Raw genomic sequence first — 19,724 nt, forward strand, 5'->3', positions numbered from 1 at the left:
CTGAATTTCATCATTAAAATGTAGAAACATACAAAGGTACCGTTCTCACCCCTTCTTCTTCACAGGGACTTTGGGGCCTCTTAATGACTCTTGTGATGTTTTCTCAAGGTGAAAAGTGATGGATTCTTCACAAAAGTTGTCCCATTTAATGCAGCTCTGAGTTACTGAAAAGATAGAAATGACGACCAAAATAAAAAAATTAGCTTTGAAATAATTTGACCAAATTGAGTTAAAGGAAAACTATGTATTTTTATTACTTACACTGTATGCAATTGAAATAATTCCTTTTCATATTAATGATTAGACATTCTGGTCAATTTATTCTTCCAATTAAGAATCCTTCATTAATTTTGTTCTTTCTCTTTGTCTGGCTACCTGATTTATTTTACAATCTTCTTCATATACAAAGGTAAGGACAAAACTATGAATTCACGTATCTACAAATCTAGTTATTTATTCTCATTCCTTTAAAATCCGTAAAAATCTATAGAAGAATTTCTTTAAAAAAAAAACAATGAAATGTTTCTCAAAAACTGGCCAACAGACTAGCAAAGGGATAGAGAAATAAAGTCATTTTGTTGGAATAATGAACAATTGTAGCTCATGGCCGCAATTTCAAGCATTGTCCTCAAGGTTAGAAATCTTCTCACATTCATGAAATAATTTATTATCAGCTTTTTTGTATAAGTACTCTTTATTAAATATACACATACATACAAATTTTACTGGGCTTCATATTACTGGCATAAAGTTTTGAAGAGTTTGGATTGAATAATGTCTGAAATACTCTTCAACCTTAAAATTACTGATGATTCTAAGAAATACCTAGAGACATAGCCAAGAAGGAATTCTCAGATACGACTCACAATAAATATTTGGCATTTGCATATTTTACAGGTCTCATGTACAACCATTCCAAAGCAATGAAAGAACTAAAAAAAAAATAATGCCAATTCATTAATACAATTTCTTTTCTAAAAAATAAGAGATGTGATCTTCAAGGTGGCCATTTCTATCATAATGTTCCCCAAGCATCCAGAACATATTCATTCACACCACCCAGATCAGGAAGATATAAGTAATGAAGAAAAATTTTGGAAGTAGCAGAACAAAAAACTAGACCCAGATTTAGTGGCGTAGGATGCTGCAAGAAATTCTATTTAGTGGTTAAGCCTACCTAATGAAAAAGAAAAATAAGAACATGAAAATCCTGATAAATTGCATAACAGAGTGAGCAGCATCTTACCCCTTGGCTATGATTCTTTTTTCTTTAGTCAATTCCTTTGTTGTTCTTTTAATTTTAAAATACTTTCGTTATGAAACTATACAAATATTCTCCCGAATAAACACAAAACTGCCCAGAAATACAAAACTATGGACACAAAAACTCCCTAGAAGCTTAGTATTTCACCAGCTAATATAGATCTATGTTGAGAAAAGCTCTAAGAGACTTTTTACTGAATTCCTAATTCTGATGAGTCTGTGATTTTGATAAAATTCTATTCTGTGATTCTGATCAAATTTGAGACAGGTAATCTATAAGGTCTTACAGTGCCCAGATTTCTACTTCGAGGTGCACAGTGCTTTTCACTTAGAGAACAATCTGTACCACATTTTCATTATATTTTGAAGTCAACTTGCTGAAGTTGCACTAACGTGTAATAATCTTAAAAGTGGCTATGTGAACAATACACTTGAAATTCTCTATCAACATGGGAGAAATAAATATTTTGAATATGTTATCAGACTCTAAATAATTCTCCCCCAGGAAAGAATGCAATGTCCTTGCTAGGTGATGGTTTGTTCGCATGCATTGACTGTTCTACTATTTGAGTAATATTACAGGTAAAGGTGAAAGAGCTTTTCTAGAGAGACAGTGTCTCGCATAGTGCCTGGAACATGGTAGGCTCTGAATAACTATATGCTGAAAGAATGCATAACTGAATAAACTATTATCAAAGGGATTCATACAAGTTAAACTTTGGCTCAAAGCACAAATTTTCAAGTCAACGATTAAGTCCTGGTGGCCAACATATGGCAGGGAACACATTTTCCCTGGTCTCTGTCTTTGTTGCAGCAGACATTTCACTCTATTGGTCAGCATTTGTTGTGTTCCATTTTCCTTTCAAAACTGTTTCATTGAACAGGGAAAGTCCTTTTCTTGAAGACACTAAGAGGATCTCCAAAGGTCACCGCATATGATATCCAATAATTCTGATTAAGGGCAGTGCCACTGGGAAATTTAGGGTGGTTGGTTGATATTCATAGTGTGTGTTAGAAAATGTCATAGTCTGTTGTCAAATTTCAATGCATAAATATGCACCATGGATCTCTAATAGCCCTATTTCTCTTGTCCAAGCTTTCCAGGATGGTCTGTATTCTGTCTAATTTGAATGCTGAATTGATTCTATTTAAATCATCTTTCTGAAATGAAAGATGGCTCTCTTTCCCTTCACTGAGGAATTAATTAACTCTCCCAATGACTGGCTTGAATTTTTTAAATGGAAAAATGACATGGAATTTTTATTTTAGCAAAGAACAACTGTTTATCTTTAAAAATATTTAAAAAGACATTCTTCGTGAAGTTCATCATCTTTTAGCAAACTACTATAACAACGAAATTACATTAGACTTTCTGATTTCTCCATAGTATCCTTAGATAAATAAACAACCCAATAGACCATATTAAATGCCCCAAATGTTACTGGAAAGAGAATGCGGGCATATTTGTCTATTTTACTTGTGCCAGATCCAGAAGGTGGCGGAGCAGAGGGAGTCGTGGCGGCCAGCCTCCCAGAAGCCCCTATGCTATTAACTGTGGTCTTAATTCGCCCCAGTCTTGATCCAAACACACGCTGGGTAGAAGCAGATCCAACTGGAACTTGCTGGGACAAATACCCAGTTCTACTAGGAGTAGAAGAAGGAGCAGATGGAATTGCTCTTGCGGCAGATATAGTTTCAGCTGCATTTGCATGGCTGAATGGGTTTGGACTGGAAGCTAAGTAAGACTCTGGTGTGGCTTCAGAAGATCCTTGAACAACCGTGGAAGATTTGCTCGAATGGTTTCCCACCTCAGTTCTGTTGCCAACATCAGATTCAGAGTGAACCAAGGCATTTGCTCTTTTTCTCATGTTCAGGTTGGCATTTGGGTTCTGAAAAGGTATATTGAAAATTAGATCAGTTATGTAGATTTATACAAAATTTAAATGGATCAGATAATTACAAATCATCTGATTTGTAAATCATGAAATAAATCTTTATGCTATAGCCACTCAGCTTGATATAAAAGCTTTAAAATACTAACTAAAAAAGGGCATGCATATATTTGAAACTCTGAATCAAAAATCTTCTATTTCAAAATGTTATGCAATCTTAGAAATAATTAGAATTTAAACCTATAGGAAGAAGATTAGGCTTCTGGGACTATAAACTAGCATTATACTTGATTTTACTTTAGGAGTTCATGATGATAGCTGCACAACTTCTTTGTTCAATTTCATTGTAAATAACATTCTATGATATGCTGTATACATTTCAATGAGTTTTGTACATGTTCGCTTTATAAATAGGAAGAACTACATCTATTTGTGTGCACAGAATAAAAACAATAATAGCAATCCGTATGTGCGTGACATTCCTTAAAAGAAAGACAGAAACTCCAAAAGCTTTAATTTCCAAATCTCTGGGATTTATTTTCATAATCTTACATAGACATCATTATAAAATCTAGAAATCCTAATGCCTTTTAGTTTTTCACCACAATTTATAATGCAAATGCAAAGCAAATTTATTTTAAAATAATGACGTATTGTACATATAAACAGCATCGCAATTCATTGCATAAAATCTGAGTTCAAATTATTTACCAACAGAGAATGTTTAAAGCAAAATGGAATTCACTATTTTCCATAAAATTATTTTATGGGTGGAACAAGACCGTATTTGAATACAGATGACAAACATTAAAATTTATTCTTATATTTTGACAAGTATGATAAATAACCATATGATAAATAGCCATCTATAGATTGTCCATACTAATGAATGAAAGTAATTGCTTAAATGAGTCCATAAATAATCACATCTGACTTTAGAAGATACTATGATTTGGGGTGGCAAAGTTTTCCCCCCTTAATTATGTTTATTCTGTTATATTAAGGGTATATTGTAATTACTTTTTCTATCCTCATCGCCTACCATTTTATGAAATAAATGGTTGGTAAGGAGATGGGGAAGTTGAGTAAAAAGATAGAAAGAAGAATAGCTCAGAGAGTTCCTGTCCTGGCTCAGCGGAAAAGAATCTGACCAGCATCCATGAGGACGGAGGTTGGATCCCTGGCCTCGCTCAGTGGGTTAAGGATCCAGCGTTGCTGTGAACTGTGGTGTAGGTTGCAGATACGGCTCAGGTCTGATATTGCTATGGCTGTGGTGTGGGCCCGCAGCCAACTCCGATTCTACCTCTAGCCTGGGACCCTCCACATACTGCAGGTGCAGCCCTAAAAAGCAAGGGAAAAAAAGAAAAGAAAAGAATAGCTCACAAGTGGGTGATTAGAAGAAGCCCAGCCTGCAAGGAATTTTATGGATAATATTGCATACAGTTAACTGTGAGCTCACTTTACAGAGAGATTTTATTCTACAGGCAGACTCTTTTCTCATTGCTACACTTCTCAAGTACGTTAAGTGTTCAATCCATATCTCATATACTTGTGAATTATGGCTTAACGTTCCCTGAGAAAGAAGAAAAAGCCTCATAATATGCAGAGTCAAAGCACGATTTGAAAGGTTTAGAGAGTATTTTTCATGTCAGCCTGGAACATTCTTCTGAACAGGTTGTAGCTGAAGTCATGAGAAATTGTAGTCTAACATATGGCACCTAATTTGGGTAGAGACAAGTGAAACCAAAATTGATACTGACTCAAAAGCTAAAGGTACCATTAATTTATCCTATACTTTCCTCTACAAAGCACATTGTAAACGCCACCTAATTATCCTCAGATTTTGAATCCTTCCTTACAGAAAGGAAGGATAATCATTAATTAATTAGCATCAATTCTAAAATGTTGTACACATGGTGAAAAATATAAAGAAGGATAAGGCATCCCCAACAATGAAGTAATTTACATTGTCATTTGGAAGATAATACACATGCCCACACACAATCAATAATAAAACAAAAAGTAAACTCTCAGGAAGCAAATAAGGTGGCAAGACAAATTAATATTAAATATACGTTAAATTAAATACACTAAGAAGAGAAACTGAGGGAGTAATAAAGAACCAATTGGATAAGCAGGAGAGAAATCTATATTTTCAAATATAGTCTGATATTAGAATATTGCCTTCCTCCACCAAAAGTTGAGTTGCCATAATCTTTAGACACTCACGTTCTCCTTCAGACTAAATTCTAAGAATTGGAGATTTCCATTTCTGCACAAATTGAAGTAACGGGGGCTTAAATTACTCTCCCGATCAATAAAATGACAAAAATAAAAATAAAAACGTTAGTAAAACAACTGTTTTGGAAGACATTGGGCATTAGACAATACAGGGCACGGTCACTGAGAGAGAGGAAACAAACTTAGTTTGCATGCTGTGGTGCAGGAAAGGAGAATCTAGGAACAATCTGACCGATTCCCTAAAATTGAGGTGATGAAGCTGAGACTGAGGGAGTGAAGGTGGCTAAAGTTCACAGGAAAAAGTAATAGAGAAGCTTTTGCTAGAACAACAACAACAAAAAAAAAAAAAAAAAAAGAAAAAAAAAAAAAAAAAGAGAGAGAGAGAGAGAGAGGGAGGGAGAGGGAGAAAACTCCAAAAATCTGGAGTTCCCCCTGAGAATTTTGCTAAGCACAGATCCATTTCTGAATGTAAAGTAACTACCCAAGGCAAAAACAACTACCTGAAAGGATTAGAAGAAACAGTACCCAACACACACCAAGCCAGGAAAAGTGCACATTCCCACCAGACATACTGGAAAATCTCCACACTCATGGAGCATTTGCTTTAGTCCTCAGAAGGGCCTTGCCTCAGTAATATGGAATAATCAGCCCCCAAGACTGCTCTAATCCTGCCTGTTGAGTAGGACCTTAAAGGATGAAACTAACGCTAGGTAACTTAACTGCATCCCAGGAGGAAGCACAAGAAAATTTCTAGGACCCTGACTTCTTTCCCTTTAGCTCAGAATCCTTTTGAAACATCCTGAAATCCCAACTGTGAATTACATTCTAACAGGGTTAACTAAATATAAACAGGCACCAATTTTTCCTCCCTCTCCTTATTAATGTGCCTTGTAAAGCAGATTTCCCCTCCTCCTCCCATCAGGAGATGAACTCTACTTCCCCGCAGGCTTCCTTACAACCTTCTTTGGTCCAATAGTACTTGGTGGAAGTGATGGTGGTGTTATTTCTGAGTCTTGGTTTTAAGAGTTCCTGATTGCTTCCATTCCCTCTCCAGACACTGCTACACCACCACAAGAGCAAACTTAGGCTAGCCAGCTGGAGAGATCCTTGGGAGCACAGCCAGTCATTCTAGAGAGGCCATCCTAGATCACCCAATAGATAGCTAGCTGACCACTAGACATGTGTGTGTGTGTGTGTGTGTGTGTGTGTGTGTGTGTGTGTGTGTGTGTGTGTGTGTGTTCCAGCTTAGAGATGAACTGTCCAGCCAAGCCTAATCAAGATCACTGCAACTTCCCAGCTGACTTTGCCTTGAGAATAAAAATAAATGCTTATTGTATGCTACTGAGGCTTTGTAGCTGTTGGTTTATGTAGCATTATTGTAGCACCAGATAATGTATATAGCAATCAAATCAAGGGTCCTAACTGGAGTTATTGCCATACCTCTTGTGAGGAGAATTTTCTCAGCCGTTCTGGGATAATTAGAGAGCTCTACCTCCCAGAATTCATCAAAGACCATTAGGGGGCTCTCTTGCCTAACCCCATTTTATTTTAAAGGACCAAGATATTTTGCCATTTACAATCCCATTCTTAAAGAATAACAATATTTTGGAGTTCCCATAGTGGCTCAGGGGTTAACGAATCCGACTAGGAACCACAAGGTTGCGGGTTCGATCCCTGGCCTTGCTCAGTGGGTTAAGGATCCAGCGTTGCTGTGAGCTGTGGTGTAGGTTGCAGACGCAGCTGGGATCCCCCGTGTTGCTGTGGCTGTGGCATAGGCCGGTGGCTACAGTTCTGATTAGACCCCTAGCCTGGGAACCTCCATATGCCGCGGGAGCGGTCCAAGAAATGGCAAAAAGACAAAAAAAAAAAAAAAAAGAATAACAGTATTTTAAAACTAGCTGAGATTCTAGTGCTCAATTTATTCCAGTTCTTCATTTTATAGTAGAAGAAGAAAACAGCAGAAAGGTGATGGTAGATGAAAGTCAGACACTGAGTTACTGAGTGTTCTGCCATGTTGTATAGCTTTTGGATGCACAAATGCGGAGGAAGCATTAAAGAATTTCACAAACCCACCTATCTGAATCAGTCAAGTATCTGTAATAATCAAGTATATTGTTAAAAATTGATTCAAGATTAGGACAGCAGAAAGGAGTTCAGTGTATCCCTTCAATGTCGTTATGGTACATTGTTTAAAAAGTCCACCCAAGGATTATAAAGTCTCTAGGGAACTGACTTGAGTTAGATTTTGGTCTTTAATATTGGATTTGACCCCAAATATTGTGAAGTTACGTATTACCTTATAGATTTCTGTTCAATAGAAAAGAAAACCAAAGGTTATGGCTTTGTTGCCCTGAAAGATATTAACTACTGTATTTAATCTAGCAGTCTTATTCTAGGATTCTTTCTTTAAAAATTGCTACTTATAGGCATTCCTCAAAAAAGATGTTGAGCCAATTTCACTCTTTATGTGGCCCCCTTCTTAATTAATGAGGCAGACAAAACTTTTGACAGGTTCATTCCATGTTTGCGTGACATGTTTTTGACAGTCTAAAAATTATACTCTGGCAATGTCTACTATTGGATAAGTTATAAATATCAAAGAAATATAAGCATAGGCTTGAAGAATATGTCTGGAGAAAACAGTGATCCCAAGTTAAAGACAGAGGATAAGTCTAAGGTGATTGGAATAAAGAACCAATGAAGCAAGAGACTTTATGAAGATGCAGGAAGTGGCATGACTTATGCCACTAGGATTACCATAGAAAACAAAGATCAAATCTTTTTATTCTCCACTTTACATATTAGTGAACTTCTAGGATATGAATCTATCTATTAATCATTGGAGGCATACAGCAGGCACCTACTTCATTTTTTAATACATTTCACTGAAATGGATATAATACAGAGTTGATTTCTTTTTCAAATTAATGTGTCAGGAACTTTCTATCTGACCTTCAGATGACTATTTCTTAGTTTGTGGGCATATTTCTAGAATATTGCAGATAGCACTAAGGTGGGTATATAAGTTATATTGATTCATCCCAAGTCTGACTACGAATGCCTAAAAAGTCTCAGCACTGTAAGGATCAGAACCTGTATAAAGAAAAGCAGAATTTGATTGATTTGAGGCTTAAATCTCTGTTCTCTGCCAAGCGGCCAAATGATACTCAAGTTATTTTGTACTGATGTCTCAAAGTCTACTATGTAAAAAGTAGTTGTTATTTTCCGTGATGACAAACTATAAAAAGATTGAGAAATCTGCTGACCTACCTGGCACAGGACTCACCATGAATAATATTCACACAGCCTTCAAGTTTTGGAATAACTAATGTGTCAGCCAGAGTGATGCTATGTTTCATACAGACTGTAGAGTGGTTCCATCAGTATTCAGCAAACACAGCGGTTACAAACAAGAAAAGCACCTAAGCTTCATTTGAATTTTAAAAAATGATTTAGTTTGAAGTCATTTTGTCATTAGTCACAATAGCCTGAAGCAAGGAAACTGGTGGGATAGAGATGCGAGGTGGCAGATTCAAACATTACCAACAAATTAAAGCAGCAACAGGCAAACAGGAGCAAATCCAAGCAATTCGTCAATCATGACTGTGATCTGACACAATTTCTAAGGAAGTATTATCCACTGCAAAAAGAACATTCATCTCAACTTATTACCCTAGCAGCAAAGAGATAAAGTGACTATGACGAGGTTTGCAGAATGCAAGCTACCTTCATATTGCTTGCTTCAAAAGCTAATGAAGTTTAATAAAATGTAATTTAAGCCTTCTAAATTAAAAACAAACAAGGCTAATAATGAACAGGTTTATCTTGTAGAATATCAATGAGTCACCCCTCCAAAAAAATCCAATAAGGCAAAGACATTTATTTAAGGCCGTTCCGACAGAGCTTCAGGGGTTAGCCACACATCTTATTTAATAAGGAAATAAACAACTGTGGTAGAGCAGTTGAAACTAAACCCCAAGGTAATGATTTACTGGGGACTATCAGTAGTGTTTTTAAAAAATGCTACTGCATAGAAATGGAAAACATACCCTACAAATAAACACGCTAAATATTTCATAAATTGTTACCAGGGGACTCCATCACACATTGAACAACAAAATGTAGAAATGAAAACACTGAGTTCTCTATTTATTGTATTTCATTTCCTCCCAATGTTAGCATTTAATTCAATGTTTGTATTTCCATAAGCTACAGAAATATTACTTTCAATACCAGGCACTGGGATAAGAAATTTATGTCTTCAATTTGGAATTACCAGAGAACAAGGTCTTACAGAATTCATTCATTTTGTCTTTACATATTGAGAAGTTGAAAGTTTAAAATAGTGGGCTTTCTTGAAGATAGGAGCTTTTGTGGTAGGTTTTATTACAAAGTGATTTCTAGCACTCCTTTCTATTTGCCAAGGCTTTGCATATTAAATATATGGCTCTAGGAGAGGAAATTTCTTTGTCAGAGACTTCACCAGTCAGAGTGGAAGTTCTCAGCTTGATCAAGCAGTCTTGGATTTGATCAGAATGCTACCTGGAATTGTTCCAGAAGCTTCATTCACCAATGCTGCCAGCATAACCCTGGAGAGGGTAGAAGACGAAACATACTCCCTTCACTTTCTCTAAATGCTAACACTGAGCTTGATAAAAGTATCATTATAGTCACTCTAAGTGCTTATAAGAATCACCTGGGATCTAGATAAAAACACTGTCTCAGGCCCTTGAGGGAAAAAGTCTTCTTTATTAGTTATATTGTTGCCAGTTATCAGGTACCAGAAATTAGAAAACATTGGCTAAATAGTTAGGATTATGGGCCACCAAACCAGACAGATCTGAACTTAAATACTGAAGTTGCCAGTTACTAGCTGTGAGATATTTGGCAAGTTACTTAACCTCTTGAAACCTCAAAGTCCTTGTTAAAGCAGGAGCAATAATGGTACCTCCTTGTAAAGCAGAAAGAATATATGTAAAGCATGTGGTATACAGTAGACAGCAAATGAATATTATATAGAAATAATCCACAAAGCAGATAACAAGAGTCTGCCTCTGAAAGAAAAAGTTACAGCCATCATAAACAAATCATATAGATAACAAGATTTTAGTATGTTCTTCTATATTAAAAATAAGGCCACCATTTCTAATAATCAGAAAGGTCCAATCCGAGGACCACTGAAGCAAAGGATAGTCTGTGGTGAAGTCAGCCATGAAAAGGATGTTGCTGGCTAAAACAAGAATAAGGACGAGGAAATACAAAATTCAATAGGAAAACTAAAATTCATATTAGTCGTGGTAAAAGTAAGAATCAACCTTATATGATAATTTTTATTTTTTTTCCACTATAGCTGGTTTAGAACACTGTAAACCAGGTATAATGGAAAAAAATGAAAATCAATTAAAAAAAAGAATTAAGCTTAGAGTAAATCCTATACCTCTGATTAAGACAAATATACAAAGCACATCAAGGAAAACATAGCAACAGCAGAAATCACAGTTAGCTTTGACTGAGTGGTTCTTCTGCACCTGGCATTCAGCTAACATAACTTTCAACTAACCAGCTACCACAACCATATGTCATGTTCCATGTAGGAAAAAACTATAGCTAACAAGTATTTCAATGTCCAGAAAATATGTAGGTCACATAGAAAGGGCATCTCATATTGACATATTAGATCACTGCTCTCTCTCTCTCTCTCTCTCTCTGGAACTTTCCAACTATCAGTGAAGCCTGGACACTGGTAATCAGGGAGACAGCAAAGACTGGAAAAAACTGTTGTAACACAACCTACAGGATGATATTCACACTTCATGATGCTATGAAAAGACGTACCCAGAACACTGGCTCACAGTTAAAACTTTGGCAACCCAGTTTGTCTGGCCCACTTTCTAAATCTAATGGACTATTAAAAAGCATTGTATCTGTGGATATATTGGCCTGGTGTTATAGTACTACTCTTTTTCTTTCATCTCTTATTTCAATTACAGTAGTCAAAAGGACTTTCTTCCACATTTAAATTGGAAGGAGGGAATGGGACAATGAAGGACACCAGACTAGGCAACAAACGTCAAAGAAGGTAAGAGTGACATATTAAGAGGTTTTAATCATTGCTACCGACTGACGTGCATACCCTCCAAATTGATATGTTTTTACAGAACCCTCGTGGTACTGTACTGGAGATAGGATCTTTAAGAAAGTGATGAAATGATATCATAAAAATGGAACCTTGATCAGATACAACTGGTGTCCTCATAAAAGAGGAAGAGACAACAGACAGACCTTTCTCTGTATCATATGAGGACACAGAAAGAGAGCTCTTACCAGAAACAAAACCTGCCAGAACCTTGATCTTGAGTTGTCTGGACGTTATAACTATAAGAAAATAAATTTCTGTATTTTTTTAAGCCCTCCAATCCATGTTATTTTGTTGTGGCAGCCTGAGGAGACTAAGACAATCACCTGCCTTTAATAAAGTAAAATTTAAAACCCATATATTTTAAGATTTTAAAATAGTAAATGTTAACTTCCTCATACGAAAAAAAAAAAAAACTTAACCAAAAAACCCCAAAACTGGCAACTCTCTGTTCTCAAATATTTTCTTTGCTTCTAGTCTACAAGCAGAGGAGTCTCTCTTCTCCTCTGAATAAGTCTCCTTTCATGATAACCCCAAATCCTAGGTAGAGGGAAGATACAAGACACACAGAAAAATGAAAACACTTTTGACAGGAATTTAGCACTGATTCTTTGTAATATTTTTAGTTGTCCTTGATGAATGAAAACACCCCCCCCCAAATCCACCAGGGGGCATCAACATCATCTTTCTAAACTGTCCAAGTTGCCTAGATATGAGTCCTCCAGGATACCTCTTAGTTCCCTTCTGCTTTTCTTCATCTAAATCAGAGGACTTCGGTTAACCAGGACTTTCATTTAACCTTCTAATTTGGACTTAGCTCCAGATCCTTCTTCAACTACCTAATATCGTTCCCTAAATATTTTTGCCTCCCTTCAGAGTGTGTGTCCATGTGCTATGGACTTCAGAGCATTCATTTGTTTAAATATTGAGAAAATGTCTCTAACAACAATTTCTAACCTTTGTTCACATTTTACATTAAGAATATTTTTTAAATCCTCCAAATAGGGTTAATGAATGTAGATATGTGATAAAACATTGCAAAAGATTTTATTGGGTTTTTCAATTCCTAACTTGGGTGTCCATACAAATTCATTTTTTAAGCAACCACATTATCCTATGGAAATGATTTGTTTCAGTTTTAAAGTATTCAGAAAATTCTATTTGAACTTAGAAAACATTTGGACAATGCTTTTTTTCTTAATATAGACTTGATACAATTTGATCATAATGAAACTGTGCTATAATAAAAACTCATCCAGAAAAATCCAGATTCCTACCAATCATATAGGAAACTGGCATAGCAAGCAGTCTGAGTCATAATTTTATCTGCATCAGCAAAGGCAACAGGGGCACTGTCTGAAAAGGAATAATTTATCAAGACCAGATCTTCAGTATACTTCTGCTTGGGGGGAAAATTCCAACACTCAAGAATTATCAGCCAAGTTGCTTTGTAAAATCATAGCAATGCAGCATAAGGAAGCCTTTGATGAGCCAAGAACTTTACCTAAAGCAGGCTGAATTTTTTTGGAATATTAGATAATGTTTGAATCTAAACATTTATAATAACTTTAATAGATTTATTTTTAGGAAAAAAGGCTCAAGTCCCATGTTTCATCTCTTGATGGAAATGAGCAAGAGAAGAGCCACTTTTAAGGGCATAAGCAATAATGTACTTTTTTTTTTTTTTTTTTTTTTTTTTTTTTTTTTTTTTTTGCTTTTTAGGGCTGCACCCATGGCATATGGAAGTTTCCAGGGAGGGGACCAACTGAAACCACAGCTACCGGCCTACACCATAGCAACGCCAGATCCGAGCCGCATCTGTGACCTACACCACAGCTCACAGCAACACTAGATCCATAACCCACTGAGCAAGGCCAGGGATTGAACCCACACCCTCATAGATACTAGTTAGGTTCCTTTTTTCACTGAGCCACAAGGGGAATTCCAATAAAGGATTTATTAAAGGCATTGATTCACCCAATTAATTCATTCACTCATCAAATAGGTACTGAGTGCTTAATTTTTCAAGTTACTTTGTCAGGCACTAGGAGGATAGGGGTGAAAAAATACAGGCCTTGCAACTTCCACCAAGAATTATTAAAAAGTTATAATAATTAATAAATGCTATGATGGAACTTTTTTTTTTTTTTTTTTTTGTCTTTTTGCTATTTCTTTGGGCCGCTCCTGCAGCATATGGAGGTTCCCAGGCTAGGGGTCTAATCAGAGCTGTAGCCATTGGCCTACGCCAGAGCCACAGCAACGTGGGATCCGAGCTGCATCTGCAACCTACACCACAGCTCACGGCAACACCGGATCGTTAACCCACTGAGCAAGGGCAGGGACCGAACCCGCAACCTCATGGTTCCTAGTCGGATTCGTTAACCACTGCACCATGACAGGAACTCCCTGATGGAACATTTTTAAAGTCAGGGAGTACATTATGTAGCCTGGTTGCTGGGAAAGCCTTTTTGTGAAAGAGACATATAAGCCGAAACTTTGGAGATGGGTAAGTCTTAATCAGAGGAAAGAAAAACTGAGGGAACGGAACGAGGTGCCTGATGGAAGGGGAATGATTGTCAAAAATTTCTAAGTGGTGTAATAATAAAGAAGGCCAGTAATCTTCCTTGTCAACGAAAATTCAACATCCCTTAAGGATGTTCTAAACGCTTCCTTTTCCTTACATTCTTTTGAAATAGACAATTGAGGCCATGCTTCACATTCAGGAGCTACTTTAAATAATTCATGTCTGATACCAGAACTTGCCAGACAGAAATTCTGAATCTTTGTCAGCATCTCTACAATGTATGGAGCACTTACTGTGGACCAAACTATACTAAATGGTTTTCACGAATAACCTCACATATTTCCTACAACCACCAGAAGAGAGGATTAAAATTCTCCTCTTTCCAGTGAGAACACTGAAGCTTGGGGAAGTTGAGTACTTCTAAGGTTAGACAATGAAAATGGGATAGAGTCATGATTTGAACCTCAAGCCAACAATTTGGTTTTTTGCTTTTTGGGGTTGAGGAGCTGCATCTGCAGCATATGTAAGTTCCCAGGCTCATAGTCAAATCAGAACTGCAGCCACAGGCCTAGACCACAGCCATAGCAACGCTGGATCCTTAGCACACTCAGCAAGGCCAGGGATCGAACACTCATCCTCATGGATACTAGCAGGTTCATTACCACTGAGCCACAACAGGAACCCAAACCAACAGTATTAACCACTTCAGAAAGGTGCTTAAAACAGCAAATATGGTGATTTGCTATGTTAAAAAGCTACATTAATGAGATTGAAAGAAAGCAGAAAATAATTTACCTGGAAGAGGTAAAAACCCAAGCCAGGTTAAGTGACATTTATAAACAGCTTGTTTTTTTCAGATTTGGATTTTAGTTACATTTATTTAGTTCCTATTAGAGGCTAAATACTCTACTACTCTTTGATCCACGTTCTCACAAAACCTTGCTCTGATTAATCCTTCCTTTCCCATATATATAAAAATTGTTGTAGAGTTTTTATGAATTGTTCTCGCTCTTGTTCTGATATCTGTCCTACTTTTTTGTTGCTGAGCTGTCACAACCTGCTTATGGATATTACTTTGTATCCCACAGAGCCTGTCCATTCAGGCCTAAATAAATGTTTATCAATAGGTCCACAGTTAGACAATTTATTTTACAGAAAATGTTCTCTTAACCAACACTGCAATCCAGATGAGCAAAGTTTATTTTTTAACTGAAGAAAACTTCTCCTCAAGTTGTTTGAAAAATGAATCAGCATCACCACTCAAAATCTGCAACTTCTCTAGGATAAAAATATTTTTATGCCGTTCTTCTGCAAGAGGGAAGCTATGCTCCAACTTCCTTCCACAGACTTTCCCTTAAGTTTGAATACAGAATTTTCAAGAAGATGTTTACAAAATTACTATTCAAATATATGGTAAAACTGAACCATTTCTTCCTCCTGGTGCATAGGACACTGCAATTTCAACTTTAATTATAACCCAGGGAAGATTCCAACATAGGCACTAGCTCTAGTTTTTGACATGAAAGTGATTCCTCAAATATGTAATTATCTACAAATAATTAAAGTTAATGAAGTTCAGCAATGCGTGTGGCAAATTATGTATAGCATTTACTTCTGTGCACACACATGTGTATGTAGCAGAAAAGGACTCATTAAGCACCCATTACGTACGTTCTTATATTTTAGAAATCAATCCTTGTTCCCTAATCTTTACAAATGAAAGCACAGTCAATTGGCCATAAAGCATATGTTGCATTATCCTGTTAACACAATTCAAGTCTCTATCTAGAGTAAAACAGTACATAATGTCAGCAGAACAAACATATTCACCATGACATTAGCTGTCAAACAGACACCCCCCCCCGGCCTCCCCCTCCCCCTTTTCCCCTCCCCCCCACCCCTGCAAAGAGCCAAAGCCATTTTGATTTTCTCTAGGAAATAACTGTGTCCTGAGGAGTAAGTGCCCTGCTAACAGCTATAGTTTCCAATGAGGCATTAGCAAAGCCATCTGACATTTAACGAGGCTCTCATGCCGAAACAGCTGTTCATCCAAAGTGAAAATTTAAAAACTTTCTCTGAGCCTAGATAATCTTACTGGAGCTCAAAAATAAGGTATTAGACTATTCCGCATGTGCTACCGCTTTATGACAAGAAAGCCAATTTTGCACTTCACTAAAGGCAGATTGCAAATTAAGCAGGAATTAAACCAGTTAGCTGAGTTGCAATTTATGGCAAATGGCTCATCAGCACATTAATGCATACCACCAACCTAACCTCTTAAGCCAAGCAGGCCAGAAATTAGAAGACACAAATATCTGGTAAGCAGCAAGGGAAATATGCCATCTATAGACATCTGTAAAATGAATCCTAAAACCAAAAGCTACCAAATATCTATCTTCATTATCATTCATATGGGCAGTATGACGTCAGCTAAAAGCTGATGTCAGAAGCACAAGTTCTAAAATCAGGTAGATTCAAGTTTTGGATTCTGCTAAATACTAGCTGTGTGACCTTGGGGAAATTATTTAGCCTCTCCATGCTACGTATTTCGCCTGGGTAAAACGAGGATAATAAGAATAATTACTTGGGAGTTCCCGTTGTGGCACAGCAGAAACGAATCTGACTAGGAACCATGAGGATGCGGGTTCGATCCCTGGCTTTGCTCAGTGGGTTAAGGATTCAGCATTGCCATGAGCTGTGGTGTAGGTTGCAGATGCAGCTCAGATCCGGCATTGCTGTGGCTGTGGCGTAGGCCAGTGGCTAAAGCTCCAATTTGACCCCTAGCCTGGGAACCTCCATATGCCGCAGGTGCGGCCCTAAAAAGGACAAAAAAGACAAAAAATTTAAAATAAAAAAAAATAAAAAGAATAATTACTTGGTATTATGAACGGAGTAGTATTCCTAAAGTGCTTAACACACTGCCTGGAGCATAGTAAGGGATCAATGCTTGTTAAATATTATTGTGAAATTGTTATTCATGCTCTAAAACAAAAATGTAGGTAGTTCTGAGGCAAAATATTATGATAGAAGTTTCTATTATTTCTCTGTTCTTACATTCTTTTTCAACAGAATGAGATGTTTAATGAATACGGTAACTATCCACCTCAGAAAATATTGAAAATATATGGCAACCCTACATTTTGTTCTGTCTTCAAAATTCAGCTTATGTCCTATTCCTAGGTGCAGATAATCGGCTCCAGCCCTTGGGGCAATGCTAAGAACCAGCTATTACCCAGTTTGCCCCATCTGCCAATCGTAGAGATATTTAAGGGTTTCCATTTAAAAGATTTCCTCTGGGCTGATGGCTGTTTGAAGAGCACATAAAATCAACAATCCTGTGGATATTGTTCTAATTAATACTAATAATAATTTAAAAAATATTTTCACTTTCTCAACGTACAACATATGAAAATTTCTCACATACTACAAAGAAATAAATGGAAATATAAATTCCCACAACTCCTTAACTTTTGACCTGCCTCCAGCTACTACCCTTTCTTTTACTGCCAGATAGGGAACATCTGTCTGCCGTTTTTTCACCTGTTTCTTCTTCAATCCACTGTGATGTTATTTCCCTTCCCATCTTTCCTTTGAAACTCTTTGTAGATTAACCCACAGGCACTTTTTTTTTTTTTAAGAATTCTTTTTTTGTTGTTCTTTTTAGGGCCTCACCTGCGGCATATGGAAGTTCCCAGGCTAGGGGTTGAATCAGACCTGCAGCTTCTGGCCTATGCCACAGCCACAGAAATGCCAGATCCGAGCCACATCTGCAACCTACACCACTTGTGGCAACACCAGATCCTTAACACATGGAGCAAGGCCAGGGATTGAAGCAGCATCCTCAGGAATACTAGTCAGGTGAGCCATGATGGGAACTCCCCAATAGGCATGTTTAAAAATCCGTATCTTACATCTGTGCTGGCAGCATCTGTCACTACTCATTACTTCTTCCTCCTTTAAATTAGTTCTACAAATTCCACAATCTAATCATGTTCCCCTTACCTTTCTCAGTCCTGTATGGAATGCCCTTCCTCTGCCCAATCCTAAAATGTTCCCTTCCCTGGGGTCCAACCCTCAGACATCTCAGTTTTCTCAATCTTCAGGTACATTAACCTGTCCAGCGGCTTGAATTACCATCTTTATATCAATATCATAAAATCAGTATCATAAAATCAATGTCTACTTCCCAAATTTTTCTCCAATCTGAAGACCTATATATCCAGCAAGACATGTACGAGGGGCATACCAATCTTTTAATTGATTCATCCAGGCATTCACATATTAATTCATTTGATTAGTCATCGAATATTTACCGTGTGTCTATTTATTTGTCAGGCTCTGCCTCCCAGTCTAGCTATATTTTCCCCTTGATTCTCAAACCCTCCTCTTAACCACAGCAGATAGGCTAGTGAAGCATATGCTGTGGGTGCCGGGTCTGTACTCATTTGGTTTCCTCAGACATCACTCCAGACAGGCTGATGACTCACTACCCTTCTCTGCCTAAGGGGTTTCTCTGTCTATAGGAGCTTGTCCGGAGTGGGAAAGAGGGTTTGACCAGAAGTAGAAGTAAGTTCACATCCCCTAAATAAACATAATCAACAAGAGATGAGTTGATAAGTAGGCACCTCAGCTTCGCTGCCACCCAACAGGACAGCTCTGAGGTGTGTTTCACACATATTCTGGGAAAGTCTCTGGCAGGATGAGAACATAGTGGTAAATCTGCTCATTAGTCAGCCTTTATTGGATCGTCTTCCTTTCCATCTCACTTTCCTCACAGTGCTTGTTGGGAGCACCTCAAGTATAAATTGCTTGCACACAAATCCTTGCCACAGAGTCTACTTTGAGGAAACCCAATTAAAACACCTGGATTCTAGCCAGCATGTCTTCATTTAGTTCTACAAGGATGAGCTACATTGTCTTGTTTCTGGGTCTTGGCACATCCTCTTCTCACTGCCTTTCTTCCATCTTCATTGCCTCTTTTCCATGCTTTCTGTGATAACACTTAGCCATCACTTCCTCTGAGTTTCACCTGCCACACTCCCCCTACAGCCTTATCAGAATCTCCCCCCCCAAACAGAGCTGCCAAGCAGTACTGTGACATCATCCTGTAGCATCCTATGCTTCTTCCTGGCCTGGCATGCAGCATGTTGGCTGTGTGCTGTGAATTTCTTTAGGGCTGCAACCCTGTCTTCCTCTCTTCCTCTCCCCACCGACTAGCACAGGACCAAGCACTAAGAAGTATTCAATAAAAATAAGCCAAATGAATAAATAATAAATGCGGGATGTGTGAATGGTATTGAAATCAATCAACAACAAAACCATTCCCTCCTGGACACTCAAAACAGCAGAAAGGCGTCTCACACAATGTGTCTCAAGAGATAAGTAGTTGGCAAAGCGATATAGCCAAAAGCAGCCCATTTAAATCCACTTGAAAACCAGATGACTGTCATTTACTCCATCCAGATTGTACTTCCTGGGCCACTACAGTAGTTAATGGACTGTTTAATGAGTCAATCCCGGAATATTAACTGATAACCAGAATTAAATGCCTTTCCTCTCTCATGTCATACATTTGCCTGTTTAAAAGTAAGACAGAATGAGAGAAGACAGTCACCTCCTGGGTCAAACCTCACCTTCCCCTTGGCCTCTGCTACAACCTGAAGGCTAT

General features: G+C 37.5%; 1 protein-coding gene across 3 annotated transcripts in view; it reads right to left on the reverse strand.

Annotated features, from left to right (window-relative positions):
* Positions 1 to 675: 675 nt before the first annotated feature.
* Positions 676 to 19,724, reverse strand: part of GABRA4 (gamma-aminobutyric acid type A receptor subunit alpha4) — a 100,235-nt gene continuing 81,186 nt past the window's right edge. For all 3 annotated transcript variants that reach the window (XM_003356906.5, XM_084971947.1, XM_021101169.2), the window contains one exon: positions 676 to 3,152. In XM_003356906.5, the coding sequence (XP_003356954.2) occupies positions 2,622 to 3,152 (531 nt within the window). In that variant the 3' untranslated portion in view covers positions 676 to 2,621. The remainder of the gene's footprint in view (positions 3,153 to 19,724) is intronic.

Source organism: Sus scrofa, chromosome 8 (genome assembly GCF_054392235.1).
Source record: "Sus scrofa isolate SSC_HxYL_T2T_F1_AM1 chromosome 8, Sscrofa_HxYL_maternal_Yorkshire_Landrace_v2.0, whole genome shotgun sequence".
NCBI classification, from domain to species: domain Eukaryota; kingdom Metazoa; phylum Chordata; class Mammalia; order Artiodactyla; family Suidae; genus Sus; species Sus scrofa.